This window comes from Sprattus sprattus, assembly GCF_963457725.1.
Source record: "Sprattus sprattus genome assembly, chromosome: 14".
NCBI lineage: Eukaryota > Metazoa > Chordata > Actinopteri > Clupeiformes > Clupeidae > Sprattus > Sprattus sprattus.
The window spans coordinates 15,793,835-15,811,062 of record NC_137912.1 but is presented as its reverse complement, the minus strand read 5'-3'; the positions used below and the strand labels follow the sequence as shown (position 1 = coordinate 15,811,062).

The window sequence follows — 17,228 nt, the reverse complement described above, 5'->3', positions numbered from 1 at the left end:
AACTGTATCTGTGTTAACTTCATTGTGAGAGTCACGATTTGAATGAGACCACCCACAATGTTGCTTATTTTGTACCCATCAACAGACACAATAACAGATCATTGCAATCCCAAGCACTTTATGGTGAAAGATTAACTGAGAGTAGCCAAAAGCGTCTGTAAAGAGGACTGCAGTGCACACCAAATATACACATGTAATCGTAATAAACTGTGTCAAAGGTTTTCAATAATCAATCTCTGTTGAATATAACCTCTGCTTAAATTATAACTGGGATCTAAAAGGCAGACACTGTTCTGAGAATCCAGCGTCATCCAGTCTTTCCAGCTGTGATAAGAGGATAACAGCCTGTCTGTATACTTACATGTCAAGTGCTCTAGAACTGGAACTAACAGTAACCCCCTCCCTCCCTCCTACTCATTTTTCTCTCCAGTTCTTTCTTAACAGCCTGTACTCCCGTTAATCATTTAAAAAAAAAAAAAAAAACAGCATACAGCATACAGCCTATGCACCTCTGCCAGGACACTGCAGGCAGCACACTTTGAACACACCGTTAAAAGACTGTTGCCCTGTTGTTAGCGCTTATTTACATCCAAAAACAAACAAACAGGCACAGGGGAAAAAGCTATGAGCTGGTGAGGAGCATTGGAGTCACTCTTGGACTCCCTGAAATTGTACCCTGGTCCACAATTTGGCTTACAACAAATCCTGACTCCCTGAGAAAATCTCATTACCGCCGAGCAACGAGGTGTAGCAATAGGTCATCAGATATCATAATGATCCAACTCTTTTTTAAATGTAAGTCTGTCAGGGGAATCTTTTGACATTACTGTCCATGTTTCTGTTCTCATTGAACCGTAACTGCTCTCTAAGGAGGTTTTAAGCACCTCTGTAAAAAAGCGGCATTGCTATAGGTGATATGAACATAAAACTGATACTAATATATAAATGCTTCCGCCTATATTCAGTATCCTCTGTAAGAGACATGCAGATATAATGTTTATGATCTAACTGCAGCATTCTGAAAATGTAGTAAGGAGACAGTGCAGGCAGACTGAAACCAAATGCAAAATGACTCATAACAGATCATTTAAGTAGGGGACTTGTTATATGTGCTTGTTCATATTTGCATTTCCAGTTCGCCTCACCATAACTGTATTTGGGTTGTGTTCTTTCTGAACCACTAATTCATTTGAGAGTGATGGAACAACACGGCACAACGCCCTTGTAATAGCACACGGACACACACACACACACATTCACTAAATGTGTGAAAGTAAGTGCATAAAACACATGCATGCCTCAGAAATACACTCACAATCCTACCCCGAATAAACATTTAAAAAACATACATACATACACCACAAATATACTCAGCAGATATATATTTCCTTTACCCACACCTGGGTCAACTTGATAGCCTGCTCTGCTGTGAGTGCAAAGTCGATTTTTCGGCTATTTTCTGCTCTCGGTAAAAGGACTTTTAAAAGCTTGAGAGCCCTTTAAAGCACGACGGCAGAGACTTTTAAAGACAATTCCCTGGAGTTTAGCTCCCTGGCTACAGTTGTTCACTGCTGTATGATGTCAGCACTAGCAAGAGCTCAGGAGCCAGGAAGGAACTAGTCTGATAGGACGACAGAATGACAAGAGGGGGTAAAACAATATGGCCATCCAAAGCTGGTTCAGTTCTAGACCACTAACCAAGCACAGGGAACCAGCAGACCTAGGACACACAATGACAATTTCATGCCTGTCAGCTGCCTCACACACATGTGTGCTCCCTGACACACACACACAAACACACACACAAACACATGCACACCCATCCACGCACACAAACAATTACACACAAAGGCAAAATCGGCACATACATAAATACATATCCACACAAATCCATACATAAACCTTCATACACCTACACCAGGAAATGCAAAACGCCAAACAATATATACATTCTCATACATCTTCAACAGTCTCAGGTATGCCACATACTCTCTCTCTGTTTCTTCCACTCTCACACACACATACGCACACATGTGTGCTCGTGTCACACATAGAGTGCGCTCGTGTCACACACCACACACACTCCCTCAAGTCATGACCCACTTCTCCTTCAGGGAACGATGCATAATTGAACAGCACTACAATAAGTAGACACTCATTTACTACCATACCCAGCGGACACGCAGTGAGCGATAGCAATAAGATGAGGAGGAGACAGGGAGAAAAAAACAGAGGGAGAGTGAGAAGGTCAAATGTGTGTGTGACTGGGGGGGCTGCAAGATCAGAGAGAGAGAGAGAGAGAGAGAGAGAGAGAGAGGAGGGGGGGAGGAGATTATGTAGGTTGTAGTACAAGAGAGTGAGTGAGTGAGTGAGAGAGAGAGGCACAGATAGAGAGAGAGAGCACTGCAGCAAAAACAAACGGAGCCTTGAAATGAAAGCAGCAGAGCTTGTGTTGTGGTGAGCGGTTGGACTTACCGTGTGTGGCGAGAAAACAGCTTCAGACCCCCAGAGTGTGCAGGACCGTGGGGGAAGCCCCCACCAGATGGTAACCCATCAGACAGACAGGGAGAGAAAGAGAGAGAGAGAGAGAGAAAGAGCTAGAGAGCAGCTACCTGGAGCGAGCTGACAGAGCTGAAGTCCTGTCACTGTCAGCCCCTCTGTGTGTGTGTGTGTGTGTGTGTGTGTGTGTGTGTGTGCATCTGTGTGTGTGTGTGTGTGCGTCTGTGTGTGTGTGTGTGTGTGTGTGTGTGTGTGTGTGTGTGTGTGTGTGTGTGTGTGTGTGTGTGTTTGTGTGTGTGTGTGTGTGCGTGCCTTCAGCAGTGTAATGGGATGGAGAACTCCTGCAGAGGTCCTTGTGTTTACCTCTCTCCAGCTACCACACACATCCACACACTCTCAAAGCCAATCACACACACACACAAACAGAGGCATCAGCAGCAGCAGCAACAGCAGCAGCAGCAGCAGCAGCACAGTCTGTCATCCACTCCTGCAACTGATGCCCATACGCTGAAATCAAGGAGAGAGGCTCGGAAACAGCTGCAAAAAAACAAATTCTCTTGAGGAAGAAGAGAAAAAAAGAGAGCACGCAGAAAAGAAAAAGAAGAGGAAGAAGCCAAGCAGTGAGTTGAGGAGGCAAGAGAGGGATAGCTGTAGGACGATGGGAATTTTTGATCAGTCACTCTCCACAGCCAATCGGAAGGCACTGATATTGTGTTAGCAGCCAATCAGAGGAGGGCTGGCTGTGTTAGTAACGCTGTTGGCCACAGGGGCAGGTACTGCTCTCCCATGAAACGGACACAAGTGCCTGCGCGGGCACATGCACAAACAGACATGTACACAAACGCGCACACGCGCACACGCGCACACGCACACACACACACACACACACACACACACACACTCACACACACACGTGTATATACATACACTAACATACTATTCGGTTTAATGTGCACAGTGCCAATTTGACGTATTTTTGAAAATTAGCATAATGTTAAATGTGTGCTGCGTTTCCTGACTTCAAGCTACAGTGCAAACGAAAATAAAGTGATTAAAAATTAGAAGCATCTCAACGGGCTCTGTTGTTTGTAATGGTTGTTCTTAATCGTTTACGATGGTTTTTGTGATTGACCATCTGCGAGAGTGCTTTTATGGGAGCCAGCTGCTGGTGTTGAACAGCAGAAATGTATGATGGGACTCCAAGGACAGAGGGTAGTCTTCCACAGTGGGATTGGGATGACATCAAATCAGAGGTACACACTGTTTCCACCTTGAAATCAGAGGCTGCTGTCTGATCTAAGCTGATTTTTCTTCTAATTTCTTTGATCCAAATTACTTCAAAATGTCGACCAATTAACACATTAACATATGTGCTCTCGAAACATAAATGTATGGATGTGAGTACCATTCATCCTTTCGTCAAGAAAGTGTAAGTGGTTTTTACTGTCAAAAAATTAAACCATGTTTCTCAATATCACTGTGAACTTTATATGCTCTGTTTCTGTCTCGGCTCTTTCGATGTATTTGTTTGTGTGGGCCCCCTAAATCATTGATATATGCATTAAAACTTCTCAAAAAAACTATCATCAGACATTGTAGACAGAGGAACAATTTTCAATTGCCATCCTTCAGATATCCATTTAAGCTATAAGCGTTTCAAATTTGCCACTCCTCAAATCCCTAACGGCACCGCTAAAGCCACTAGGTGCTTGACTAACACGCTGATCAGCTTCATTTGTAGGTCTTCTACCACTCTCTCAGATTTCAAGTACAGCATCAGTAACAGCAGGGATGGATTACCGAATGGGCCTACCGGGCCCAGGCCCAGGGGCCCATGAGCTCAGGGGGGCCCTAAACCAGAGCCTCTGCATGAAGTCGCTGTTATGTATCTCTTATTTGTGCTTGAAAGAGGTGTATTTTGTTAATTTGCTGTTGGCTTTAATTGAGTGTACCTGCGATGGGTTAGAAAATATTCATGTGCGCCAGGGGCATAACTATAGACAATGCAGCCAGAGCGGAGGGTTCGTAGGGAAAGGAGGCCATGCCTTACTACTTTTCTCGGACATACGACTGCCAGAGTGTTGCTAGTAAATGCGTCTGTGACCAACAATTCATTCGTTTTTAATTCTTTATGACACTTTATGTTATATACGTATGCCCTCGAAATGGCAAACCTGTCTCTGTCCTGGTTTTCATCATTTTTGGGGAAAGTAGCAATCTATAACACAATATATATTATATGCTTATCCTAAATAAACTACAGAAACTATAAAAAAAACGTTAAATCTTTATTTATCAATATTGTCTTTGTTTGTTTGTCATATACAGATATGCAATGATGATTACTGGGTAATATGTATCTTGATGTCTAATGACAAGTCTCTTTTTGATCCTGTGACGAGACGATACGATATAGCTAGTTTAGGCGCAAAATCTGAACGTCAAGACCGACAAGCTGACCGAGCACAGCAAGAGGCACAGCACACCTGCAAGCCGAACTAAACCTTTCCAACATAAAAGTGGTGATGATTTGCTTTTTCAATTAGCAGGGTAGCCAGCCCATTCAGCCTCTCCTGCTCCTTAGGTAGGTCTTAATGAGTTTTTAAATTTAGAAAAGGATCACTCGGCTGTTGCCCTGTCACATGTAATGTTAGAAACAATAGCAGGGCAGTGCACACCTCAAAGAGGGTGGATGTAACGTTTAGTAAACTTTGACCTGTATGCTTTCCCAATACAATAGCCAAAGTATCTTATTCAACCGTAAAATCGAACACATTTTTGTTAAGATATATACATACGCCTAATGGTGTTTGTGTCTGGCGCGTGTTTTGCAGGCGCTTAATACTAGCCCACTACAGTGCAGTTCCTGCGATACCCCTTGATGGTAATTTTTCCATAGTCAAAGAGGTATCACCCCATAGCCCCTCCCTCCATGAATATGTATCAGTCTACTACCTCTGAGACGGGAAACTCCACAACAGTTGTCCACAGGGGAAATTGGTTAAGAGATCCAGCTGTGAGCAAATGTGTCTAAGGCCTGTAGTCATGGGGGTGGGGAATATCAAGGACACTTTGATATGACCAAGAGAAGGGGACGGGTGAGAACACTTATTCATTGACTGACTGACTGAAGCATTTCAACAGCACTCATTAGAGCAACAAAAGCACACTTGATTTAGCAATCACAGTAGCTACCCAAGCTGCTTTAATGCACTTGATTTAGCAATCACAGTAGCTACCCCAGCACCTTTAATGCACTTGATTTAGTAATCACAGTAGTGACCCAAGCACCTTCAATGCACTTGATTTAGATCTGCTCAAGCATTGAATAAAGTTGCAACTTTCTGACTACTGACCAACTGAATACATCCATTTGAACCAAAACCCTGACCGTCTGGTAAGAGGGAAGCCCTATTATGCATTATGCATAACTACAGTATAGGGTATCTCAAACAATGGGGATAATGTAACTGTGCAAAAGTTAAACAGGATTGGATATTTACTGGCGCTGCTCTCACTGATGGTGTCCTGGCTGCTGCAGTGAGAGGGGAGAGGGGTGATGGACAGAGACGCCGGGCAGGACACTGGCTCCGCGTGCTCCATCAGACAGGGGAACGCAGCCGCCTCCGACTGCACCCCATCCGGGCTGGGCAAGGCCTGGCACATCAGCGGGTACGGCCTCTTCCAGTGGGAGATGCCAATGGCCACCTGGCCCTCCGGGTCAAATCCTGCAGGGGGGGTTGAGAGAGATGGTTCAAGAGCCCTTTGCATCCCGTGATTGTCTCTCATCTATTGATGTACTGCACTGCATTATGGGAGAAATGTGATGTAATGGAAGCATATTTCTTATCGGCAACAATGGAAATTCATTTTAGGAAGCATGGGGGCTACGTATAAATGCCTTCTTACTATCTGCATCAGAAACTGAGTGAACTAGGGGTTGGTGGGGGTAACTGTTAAATTTGAATCATCTATAAACATTCATAAAAAAAAAAATCTGAGTGAACCACAGCTTCCTAACTTGCATTTAATATACATGTATATTTACTCTTCCTTCGCTTGACCTAATTGCCTCGCTATATCCATTTGAACATAACCTTAATGTTACACTGGCATGCATCCAAATCTTCTGTTTAACTGCATGTTCTTTTTATAATGACCTTTTCAAATGATTCAAGTGGCCAATTAGTATATCAGCAATATCCCTGGTGGAGTCATCAAAAAAAAAATGCCCAGAAAGCTCTCAGAGGAGCGACAGGCGCACACCTCACACCACCTGCAGTTTTCCGCCCTCTTGCCATTTGCAATGCACCCCAAACCAGGGCCACCGCCCCAGAAGTCAGTTTTTTTAAAGGATAGTGCACAGGCCTTAGCTACCAATCTCCCAAGGTCATTAGAAACTCCACTTTCCTTTCTTTTGTGCTCAAACAGAATAGTAGCTACATGTTGACCGTACTTACCCACTGCGGACAAAACTATTCTACCCCACAGACATGCCTTTTTAATCATTATGGCAGTGAAGGCATTGATTCTTTTAGAAGCGCCACATTGTGAAAGCCCATCGATTTTCCTCCTCTTCTCAGAGCAGGGGGAACATTTTAAGGAACCTGCTGTATATCTTCAAATAGGTCGATCTCTGCTGAGTGCAAGGATTGCCTTTAATCAGAATTCATCTGCCTCCAGTCAGTGTGGCTAAATATCACTGTGCTCTGACTTTTCGGTTGTCTGTGCTCCAGCGCTGAATAATGGTACCATGCAGATGCGTGATAATTAATCAGGCCTTTCAAATATAACTTCAAAAGTGCACTCCAATTTAGTTTCTCCAAACCACATTATGTGTACGTGGAGACATCAATCACAAATCACTTTTAGGAAGTCAGGGCTGGGGCCTAACAGAAGCACTCATCAGTGAGTGAGCTTTGAATTGAGCCTTGCTGGTTTGTTTGGCATCACCATTTTATCTTTACAGGTAACCTTTTTTTTTTTTAATTAGCTCACATTTACCCAATCTTATTTGACAGCTACTGATCTCAGACCTAATTGGTCAGATTCTCCAAGGTCTTCCTAATTGTTTGCCTTTAAACATTACAGGATTCGATCACACTTTATTTGGATGGTCCCCTACAGACTATCCACAGATGCACAGATTATAAACAAACTATCTATCAAACAAACCTTGTTCACTACAATGTGTTGGTTAAGGTTAGGGTTATGGGTTGGGTTGGGTTAATGTGATGTTCAGTGGATAATTAGAAAGACAGAACTTGAATTTGAACAAACCATCTGTAAAGTCTCGGAAGGCAGACTGTCCAAATAAACTGTCCAAATAAAGTGTTACCCAGCATTCTTCTCAAAAACGTACTCACCAATGGTTATCTGACTGACACAGCTGTAGTAGCTCGTACCCGTGGATGCATTGTGGCTGCCGCAGCTTGGCTCACGGTCTGTGGGAGACAAATACACTCTTCTTTTTTTCAGGCCAGTGACAGACAGGAGACATCACCAAGACATTTAACAATCCCCTGGAATTACTCTCGCTTCCCTTCACAAGAGCCAGCGAGGTCACAGCAGGAATCAGATTGACATTTTGACGAGGCAAAGTAATGGTTCATATTTCCCCACTTCAACATCTATGAATCTAAAATGAAGCAGCTGCAAACTGCATACAAATGACCTTTTTATCCGAGAAGTTCAAAATATAAAAAAAAACGTGGCTACCATGTAAAGCTATTATAACTTGGTCAACGAATGGTCAAAACAAACATACCCGGTAAATGTCTGTAATTGTGTGTCCTATTTAAATTTGTGGTTGACAGAACAGCTGATCTTTTTTGACAGATGTGATCACTGTTCTCTGTTCACTGGCTAAACACAGTTTGTGGTTCATTTTTAAATAATGCGTTGAACAGCAGGAGACTGGGATTTTCAGAGATACAATGAGCCTGATCTTTGTTATGTAACACAAATCAAACATGAACCGTTTTTCAAAAACATCAGAACCAGTACAGCATTCTGTCCATACCGACTGACAAATTCCTGTCAGGGTCCACTATGCACATGTAGGATGAACAGTACTCCTCTGTGCAACCTGAGAGGGATGTTAACCCCCCCTTAGACCCATCCAGGACCTTATGGTCTAGTGGCCTTTATTGACCAATGAAAGGCTCCAGACTGATCGGTCTCTCAGAGGCTGTCTGGCACCTGAGAGGTCAAAGAAAAAGCAATATTGACAGTATATGGGCTGGCACTCTGACCACAACATAAAGAGTTACAGATGAGGTTATGAAGTGATGGAAAAGATTTCTACTCCTCTCCTTTAACAAACATAACCCACACTCCTGGACATATACACACACACACACACACACACACACACGCACGCACGCACTCACGCACGCACGCACGCATGCACGCACGCACGCACGAGCACACACACAAACACACACACACACACACACACACGCACACACGCGCACACACACACACACACACACACACACACACACACACACACACACACACACACACACACACACACACACACTCACACACACTCACACACACTCACTCACACAAACAAACAAGCACACAAACACACATACATATCCACATCCACAGTAATGTTTTGTTATAATATTCCTCAATGAAAAACATAATTGTATTACTTTTTTATTTTTTATCTATAGCCTATGCCACATACACTCTCTCTCTCTCTGCAGAAAAGAAAAAGAAAAGCATGGGTTGACAATAATTCTCATCCCACTTTACATCATTAGTGGGTCTTCTGGCAAGGCTGCTGGTACTTGCAGCAGTTAATTGCTGTAACATAAAATAGATGTTTACCATCCTTGCATAGCTTCTACTTGCTCACATGATTACCCTTCCACACACGTTTACATGGGATATATAAACACATGCAGAATAGAAAGGGCTTGTGTCTGTCAGTTTGAGAGTACAAAGCAGGAGGCTACCCTCTACTTACTAATAAGTTTGCTGAATTGAACACATGTATAGGGTAACTAGGGTAATCAGGAACAAACGCTGACAAATGCACCATTTGCAGTTAATCAGAAGATTATATTTTCACTGTCATACCTTACTGTAATTGGCAAGGCATGTGTGTTGTATGAAGTTAGGCTACTCCGACGATAACATTAATTTACAGCTCATGAGCTTACACAACAATTATGTCACACTCCGAACCGCGCCCAAACACGTTTCCGCAGAGGCGGTATCCCGACACTTTAATGAGAAGATGCTTCACCTCAAACCACGTTGGAGCTTTCAACTCATCGCAGACACTACTGACAAACGATAATCGACATGAAGACTATATGACAAATTGGTCACATGTGTTTTCCTTTAGGCTTTTCAAAACCCGAAGTAGCAAACTCCCGTCAACTTTTTTAGAACCCATGAGAAGCTATCTGATAAAGTTGACAAACGTCAAGTTCCCGTGATTAGCCTACCTTGAGTTGAGCCGGAAGATAACCGTGCCCTGAGCCTTGGGGTTTCGGGGCACACCCTTGTCGATTCATCGTGTATTTCCAAGGATACATTCTCATCAGTATCTGCAGCCAAGTCCAGATCACGCATTTTACAGCAACGCTGGTCCGATGTTCCACTACATATTCCCGGCTGAATCCTCATGGTCGGGCAGCGCTGCTGGATCAGTTGTACATCTGTCCCTGAGCAATCATGCTCCACCATCCTCCCAGAACAGAACGTTTCAGTGAAATATGAGTTTTAGACACCTCAGCACCCAAAGGTCAAAAACCGAGCCCAAAATACGATTTAGATTAAGAGGGCATCATAGCTGTAGTTTTGACAGGGCGAGAGGTGCGCCTCGCTAAGGTTGTTCACTCGGGACACCTCCTCCCCTCTGCGTCCCGGACTTAGGGGGAGAGGTTTTCGACCAACGTGGTCTCTTCACGTGGCTCAGGTGTAACACATTACCTATTTTTATGATTATATAAAGCGTAGACTAATTGATATCCTCATATCCATGCAAATGTATGACAGCCCTTTTCATCAGATGTTCAATTGACTTTTTTATGTCACGTGACAACATGCAGAGAATACAAGCTGTGTTGCATATTTATCTAAATAGCCTACAAGCCAAATCATACAACTGGATGATTAACGCGGAAAAAATGCTCAAAGCTTATAGTGTCCATTTAATGAAGTGGAACAGCCACATCGGCCCTCCAGATTGCGCCATTAGCTCAAATGGGGCGGCTGATAGTGATGACTAGTTTAATCACTGGCTCTGATGTAGATGGTAAAGCACTTAGCCTCCACTAAGGGCCTGTCACTGACATAATGAGCCAAAAAGGTGAACAAGGACATTATTCATCAAGTCAAGTGTGGTGCCCTGTCGTTTCTGACGAGATCCAGAATGTGAACCTCTGAAGGGCTCCATTTAGAGGTGTAGCTTGTTTTATCAGTGCAAGCCAAATATTTAACCATTACTAGCAGATGATAAGGTCTTCAGTCAATAACTTTATACATCCATGGCACAGCATTCCAGCATTCATGTATTGATGAGTAGTCTTTATCCAGACTATCTACCGCAGTCAATATTGATATGCTGCCAATAACTTCAAGAGAGATTGAGCAATTGGTCTAATGAAGAGAAATTATCACGCTAACTAAACTGTCTGTAATGACCACAGCCAAACATTTCTTCATTGTCAAATTATGAATTTCCCATAATCTCAGGATGTTACTAAGGATCACATAGTTATCACAAAGTCTGATACACAAATGCAATACCATTATGAGAAATCATTCATTATTTGATAAGGATCAGTAAAAAGAAAGCATTACACAATGCTTTACATAACACTTCCTCTCCGGTTCTAAGCCCATGATGAAACGTTCCCCAGCAGAAGGTGTTGCTCTGTTGAGGGAGGCCCTGGGGCCCCGGGAGAGTGGCCCAGAAATGTCAGGCCATAACTCAAACAGAGAGATCCTCTTCGGCCCGCTCCATATTTACACAGCAAGCGAGCCCCACGGGACCCAGAACTAGGCTTTCTCTGAAAATGCCATTGAATCTCCTCAGCGCATTTTCCCCTCAGCAGAAAACAAAAACCTGAGGTGGTCAGAAGTGGCGGTGTGGATGCGAATGCACAAGGGGTTAAAGCTTTCGTGCTCATGGCTGATTTCTCTGCTCTGTACCTAATTCCATTGTGAGCAATTATACGAGCGCCTGACACCAAACATTTGCTTATATTTATCTGCATCATCTCTTTTCACACTTTTTAAAAGAGGAAACTCCTTATTCAGACTGCCACTGGCCCAAGTGAATCTGTCTTTCTGCCCATGATGCACTTGTAGAAGCTGTGTTTTTCTAGAACAAGATAAAGGTCAGGGGAACAAGGTGCATTTGGGCTTTGTTAACAACATTGGACAGCTGACTGGGCAAATCTGGAGGACAGGGACTTTTTAGGGGACAAAAGAGGGAGTATCACCTCTCCACCCAACAAACCCATTTTCCTAGTAGCCCCCGCTCCTCCTCTCTTCTGTAGGCTCCTGCACAGCTGGTGGGGGGCAGACAGGTGCAAATGAAGAGAGAGAGAAAGAGAGAGAGAGAGAGAGAGAGAGAGAGAGAGAGAGAGAGAGAGAGAGAGAGAGAGAAAACACTTAGGATTCTTTAGGAGAATGGTCTCATTTGATTGCATAGTCACAAACCGTATGAAAGAGGATGTCATACAAGATAATACAATGCCTTCCTCTCCATTCAGGAAAGCAGTTTTTAAGACTCTGGATTTTTTTTTGCATCGCAGCATTACCTGGTGGTAAATCATAGTCTCAATACTAATCTATCAGTCTAATCTTAAACTAAGAGATCAGCCTGAAAATAACCAGTCATAATGCCATTTCTTGCATGGCAGTGCTCGAGGCAGAAAGTGAAACCGAGGGCTAGAAACCTCATTGTGATTTAATTAAAACTTTACAGCACTCAGAAATGTCTCAGTGATGTTATCTGTGTACCAGACAAGGGGCCTCTAATGAAAAATAATCCGTTTTCCAGTACCTCCTTGCTCCGAGATGCAATAATGATCCAAATCTCATTAAAAGTTGACTTTATAGTCTTAGACAGAGGATACTAGAGTCAAAGTGAGTGGAAACGAATTCCTTTATTGAAAGAATACCCCTATATCCATTTCACTTTAAAATAATTATTATGGATGATAAGTTTTGGTCTATAACTAGCAAACAACCTCCCTCAAAAGCATGCAAAAACCTTGAAAATGACAACCAACAGTCCAGTTGACCCTGATTGCTTACATGCTAACTGGCACCTTTTGGTTAACGATATTGTTGTTAACATTGTCCTTTGAAGGCTTTTATATAATATTTTCACAGGGTGGTCTGAACCACAGAACTACATAGTGCATAGCGTGGACGGCTAATTGGAATGACAGGTGTGTGTTTTCTGTCCTCCACCTGATCAAACATCAGAACATTTGTTGCAAAAGTAGTTGCTGGTTAAAAACAGAACTTAAAAAGCGCCAAACTGTTGCAGTGTTGCTTTACTGTAATGCTGATTACGTTTTCATGTTGGCAACAGAGATACAGGATTTGGTGGAGTTGGTTGAAACCGCAGGCTAACACAAAAAAAATGCTTTACGCTTCAATTTTCAGGCAAGGGGAATAGAACAACTTAAATATAAACTCAAACAGGCCTCTTCAGGCTTAGGCAGAGTTCAGTCTTTTAAACTTAAACAGGCCTCATCAGGCTTAGGCAGAGTTCAGTCTTTAAACTTAAACAGGCTTCATCAGGCTTAGGCAGAGTTCAGTCGTTTAAACTTAAACAGGCCTCATCAGGTGTAGGCAGAGTTCAGTCTTTTAAACTTAAATTTGGCCTCGTCATCGGGCAAATGGACAGTTCATTCCACCAACAGTCTTTCAAAAAGAAAATCCTTACTGGCAACAAAATGCCCAGTTTGGGAAGCCCAGCCCAGCCCAGCCCAGCCCAGAAACAGACGCAGTGGGCCCTTCCTTTCAGACAGATTGCCTGGGTCTGCTGCTCATAGGCTTCCCAGACTTTTTTGATCAGGCTGAGGCTGATAGTCAATTGCGAACACCTGTGGCCATCCTGGTGTAGGCTGGAGCCACACCTGCGTGCCAGTGGAGCTCTCCATGGTACTCACCATCCCTCCAGGATAGAACCGTCGTTCAGGAACCACGCCCAAGGGTTTGTGCTGTGAGTAAGAGGCGCTCTCCATGGTGCTGAAGGTGTGTGCTCTGCTCTCTGGGGGCTGGTGGCTGGTCAGGACCCCATAATGTATGTACCATATCACTGTGATCATCATTATGTGAATCTGAGAGTTTCACAGCGAAAGTTCAGATTAAACTGGAAACGTTACATTTCCCTGAGAAATTACATAGTTTGTGACATTGCACAGGACGACTTCCCAGCCTGAACTCGCTTTTTCATTGTGCAGTAGTAAGCAACTCTACTCCCATTCAAATGAAAGCAACCCATTTTTGCATCTTATTTTGTGCACAACAAGAGTTTCTGCTGACTTCGGTGCACCTTCACTTGGCATCGTGTCTGCACCAATCAGATGGGATGCGTAGCTGAAGCACTCAAGTCCCTTTTTAATTATGCATACAAAGCAGCAGGGTGTATTCCGGCAGGAGCGACGCTCATACTATTAAAAAATGCCATGGCCAAGCAAAAGTATTTATTTAAAATTTTAGGTTCTGCAATATGTGCTCCAGAGGCCTGCCTGGCTTTTCTTCACAGTGCAATCACTTATTAAAATCACTTATTAAAATCACTTATGCTTTAATATTGTGAACAGGGTAATAATCACTTAGGCCAGTAATCCATGTGGACCATTATTCTGGAGTTGTGGTTCAGTTTGAATTTGTATAATAATGCCCACTCCTGTAATGGATTGCAACCATTTAGCCATTTTTGTATTTTATATGTTTATGTATTTACAAATGTCCCTCTATATCACTCTTGATAGTATATAGATTTTATACCATATATTGGAAGACTCAGTCGTGGATTTGTCAGTCATGATCCAGGTTTGTTCTTGAACAATGATGGCCAATCATTGTAAGACAGAGGCTTGAAGTTACACACTCACTCACAGCGTTTCACCTAAGCTTATCTGACTATTCCTTAAAGGACAGGCTGTTATATACATAATGTTTAGGGGTGTAACCATCTATTCAAATAGGCCATGGCTGCAGACTCTTTGTCTTGACCCGGAGGGGGAAGGTGTTTCTCACCTCCGTCCTCAGGTCAAATCAAAGTACCCTCACCCAGGAATGCTTACATGCTATTAAAAGTAACATTTATACCAGGTATAAATAAGATGGAATTATTGACTATGGCATATCCTTATTAACTATGAATACCGGCCCCTTCACACTGAAAAAAATCTTGTGCGACCACAAGACTGTCAGACACTAGAGGGAGCTGAAGTACCACCAATGCTCATTGGCAGTTGACACCTGTGTTTTCATATCTGGCATGGCTGTGGTCTGGCTCCAGAAGAAGACCTAATGAATATTTTGGTTGGGTTATTGACCAGGGCCTGCGCACAGCTGGGGTGGAATTAAACATCAGTCTCATTACCATAAGTTCCTGGCCGCCATTCAAGTGACAGATCTGGCAGCAGGTATCATTTGGTTTATGATTCAAATCTCATATCGGCATCAGAGGAAATAATTATTTGGGAAAGATAATTAACAGAGGGAGTTTTCAATGACCACTGGCACTTAAGACTTTGAGAACAAAAAAATGTTATGCTGGGAAGCTAAAGTTCCACATCGAATATTTCCCACATGCAAAACCCTTTGGTGAAGAAAATGTTTCATCACTGAAAATTGCTTTGCAGTTGATGTTTGACACAGAACATGACCGAATAAGTTTGGGGAGACGGATTGAAATAGAACCTTTAAAGTTCCATGGAAAAGAATGCTTAAGGGCTCATGGTCTCATCTCTCTCTGTAAGAGTATGACATGGTGTAAGCTGCTTTTGGGGAACACCTTCTGTAAAGCGAATAAATGTAACATTCCCATTCATTTCTCAAGGCCATTCTGTGGTATTTTCTGGAGGTTCCTCTCAATCCCCGCTGGACGCTGGCGCCTGGCTCCTGGCTGACTCCGCTTGGCTCTCCCTGGCGAGGTGTGTGCTGATCTCCAGATGTCTCGTGCCCCCTCTCCCAGCTACCCACATTTGCATTCGCCTCCCTGGCCACCTGTTTTGTTCCCCGCTGCAGCAGGCTGCATCCTCTCCCTGCCAATTTAGCCTCTGATCCAGTGGTGCTGCCTTTCTCTGGCTTCGGGATATACTGGGGAATTGGGAGGATTATGTGTGTGTGTGTGTGTGTGTGTGTGTGTGTGTGTGTGTGTGTGTGTGTGAGAAAGAGAAAATGTGGGCGACAGAGAAGAGAGAGGAACCATATAAAATAATAACAAATGATGGCTTCAAGTCACATCTGAAGGTGTCCTATGTGTAGATTTACATGTTTGCGCAGGCTTTAATTTCATTCAGATTAATGAATGACCTCATCAAATAACATCTGGAAAATTCTAAGAGGCTGAATATTAATTATTCACATTGCTGAGCAAATACCGAATGAGTTTCTCTCAGCCCATGGAAGGGGATGTCAGAACTGAAACAAGATAATGGCAAGACAATATTATATGTAATATATTCCAGATATTCTGGGAGAATATTGTAGTGTATTTCCAGTTTTTATGTTTATGCTTATTTTATGTCTATTTTTATGTGAATCACTGTGCATGTAACTTCTTTGTGCAGGTAGTTTATTTTCTGTTAAGCATCACTTTGAGCTGCATTGTTCTGTATGAAAGGTGCTAAACAAATAAAGTTTATTATAATTATTATTATTATTATTTTTATTATGTTATGTGGGAAGCCATCATCTTATTTTCTTTTTTCACTAGATGGATGAATTACTCTCTCAATGGAATATCCTTTGAGCTGGCGTTTATAAGTGCCCTCTTTATCTGATTTGAATAACAAAGCACTGTCCTTACCCATTTGAAAATATACCTCGAAACATAACAGAATTAAAAAGATGGATACGCATGTCTACGTATTGGCAGATTCTGTCCAGGCCTTTTGATGATTCTGAAATGAAGAGAGTAACTCTATAGTCACACTTCATCTCTCAGTATTAGTAATAAAGTGGTACGCACAGCGACTGGAGTGGTTGCCTTGAAGCTCAAGTCATTGATCTCAGCGACCTGTTAGTCCAACGACAAGGCTGAACATTGCTATGGGTGTGACCTTTTCTTTGCTAGTGGAGTTTTTTTTAAGCAAAGACCTGCCTTTGCTGAAGTAAATCACTGAATTTAGAGACTTATTTGTGCTGACATGGTTACTGTTTCGTAGAGAAATGTCCAGTGGAAATGTTTCCATACACAGGCCTTTGATAATGCAGAAGGTTCTAGAGCTTCTGGTGTCAAACAAATGCATCTGCTGAATGAATATGCAAATTGTCATTTAGATACTGACACAAAGTCACACGTCCTTCCCTCAGCCCACACACAAGTTATAACAGCCGTTTGATCTCCCTGCTGTTTTCAGTCGGTGCTGAAATGGATTATTTCACGGCCTTGTGAACGCTATACCTGGGACCCTGCCCTGTGATAGACCTATCCTATCCATTCTCGTTACAGACCAATTGATTTCAGGTGGCGTGGTGGACACGCTTTGGAAAGTAGGTCA

The 17,228-nt window shown here is 42.9% G+C and overlaps 1 protein-coding gene across 1 annotated transcript in view; it reads right to left on the bottom strand.

The window, feature by feature from the left end:
- The window catches only part of LOC308375075 (anoctamin-4-like), a gene marked incomplete at its 3' end in the record, with an annotated part of 33,498 nt that extends 23,505 nt beyond the window's left edge, over positions 1 to 9,993 (bottom strand). Inside the window, exons 1-3 of the mRNA XM_080851118.1 lie at positions 9,969 to 9,993; positions 7,866 to 7,943; positions 6,003 to 6,227 (exon numbers count right to left, since the gene is read on the bottom strand). Coding sequence (XP_080707244.1) covers positions 6,003 to 6,165 — 163 coding nt within the window. The 5' untranslated portion in view covers positions 6,166 to 6,227; positions 7,866 to 7,943; positions 9,969 to 9,993. The remainder of the gene's footprint in view (positions 1 to 6,002; positions 6,228 to 7,865; positions 7,944 to 9,968) is intronic.
- Positions 9,994 to 17,228: the final 7,235 nt, after the last annotated feature.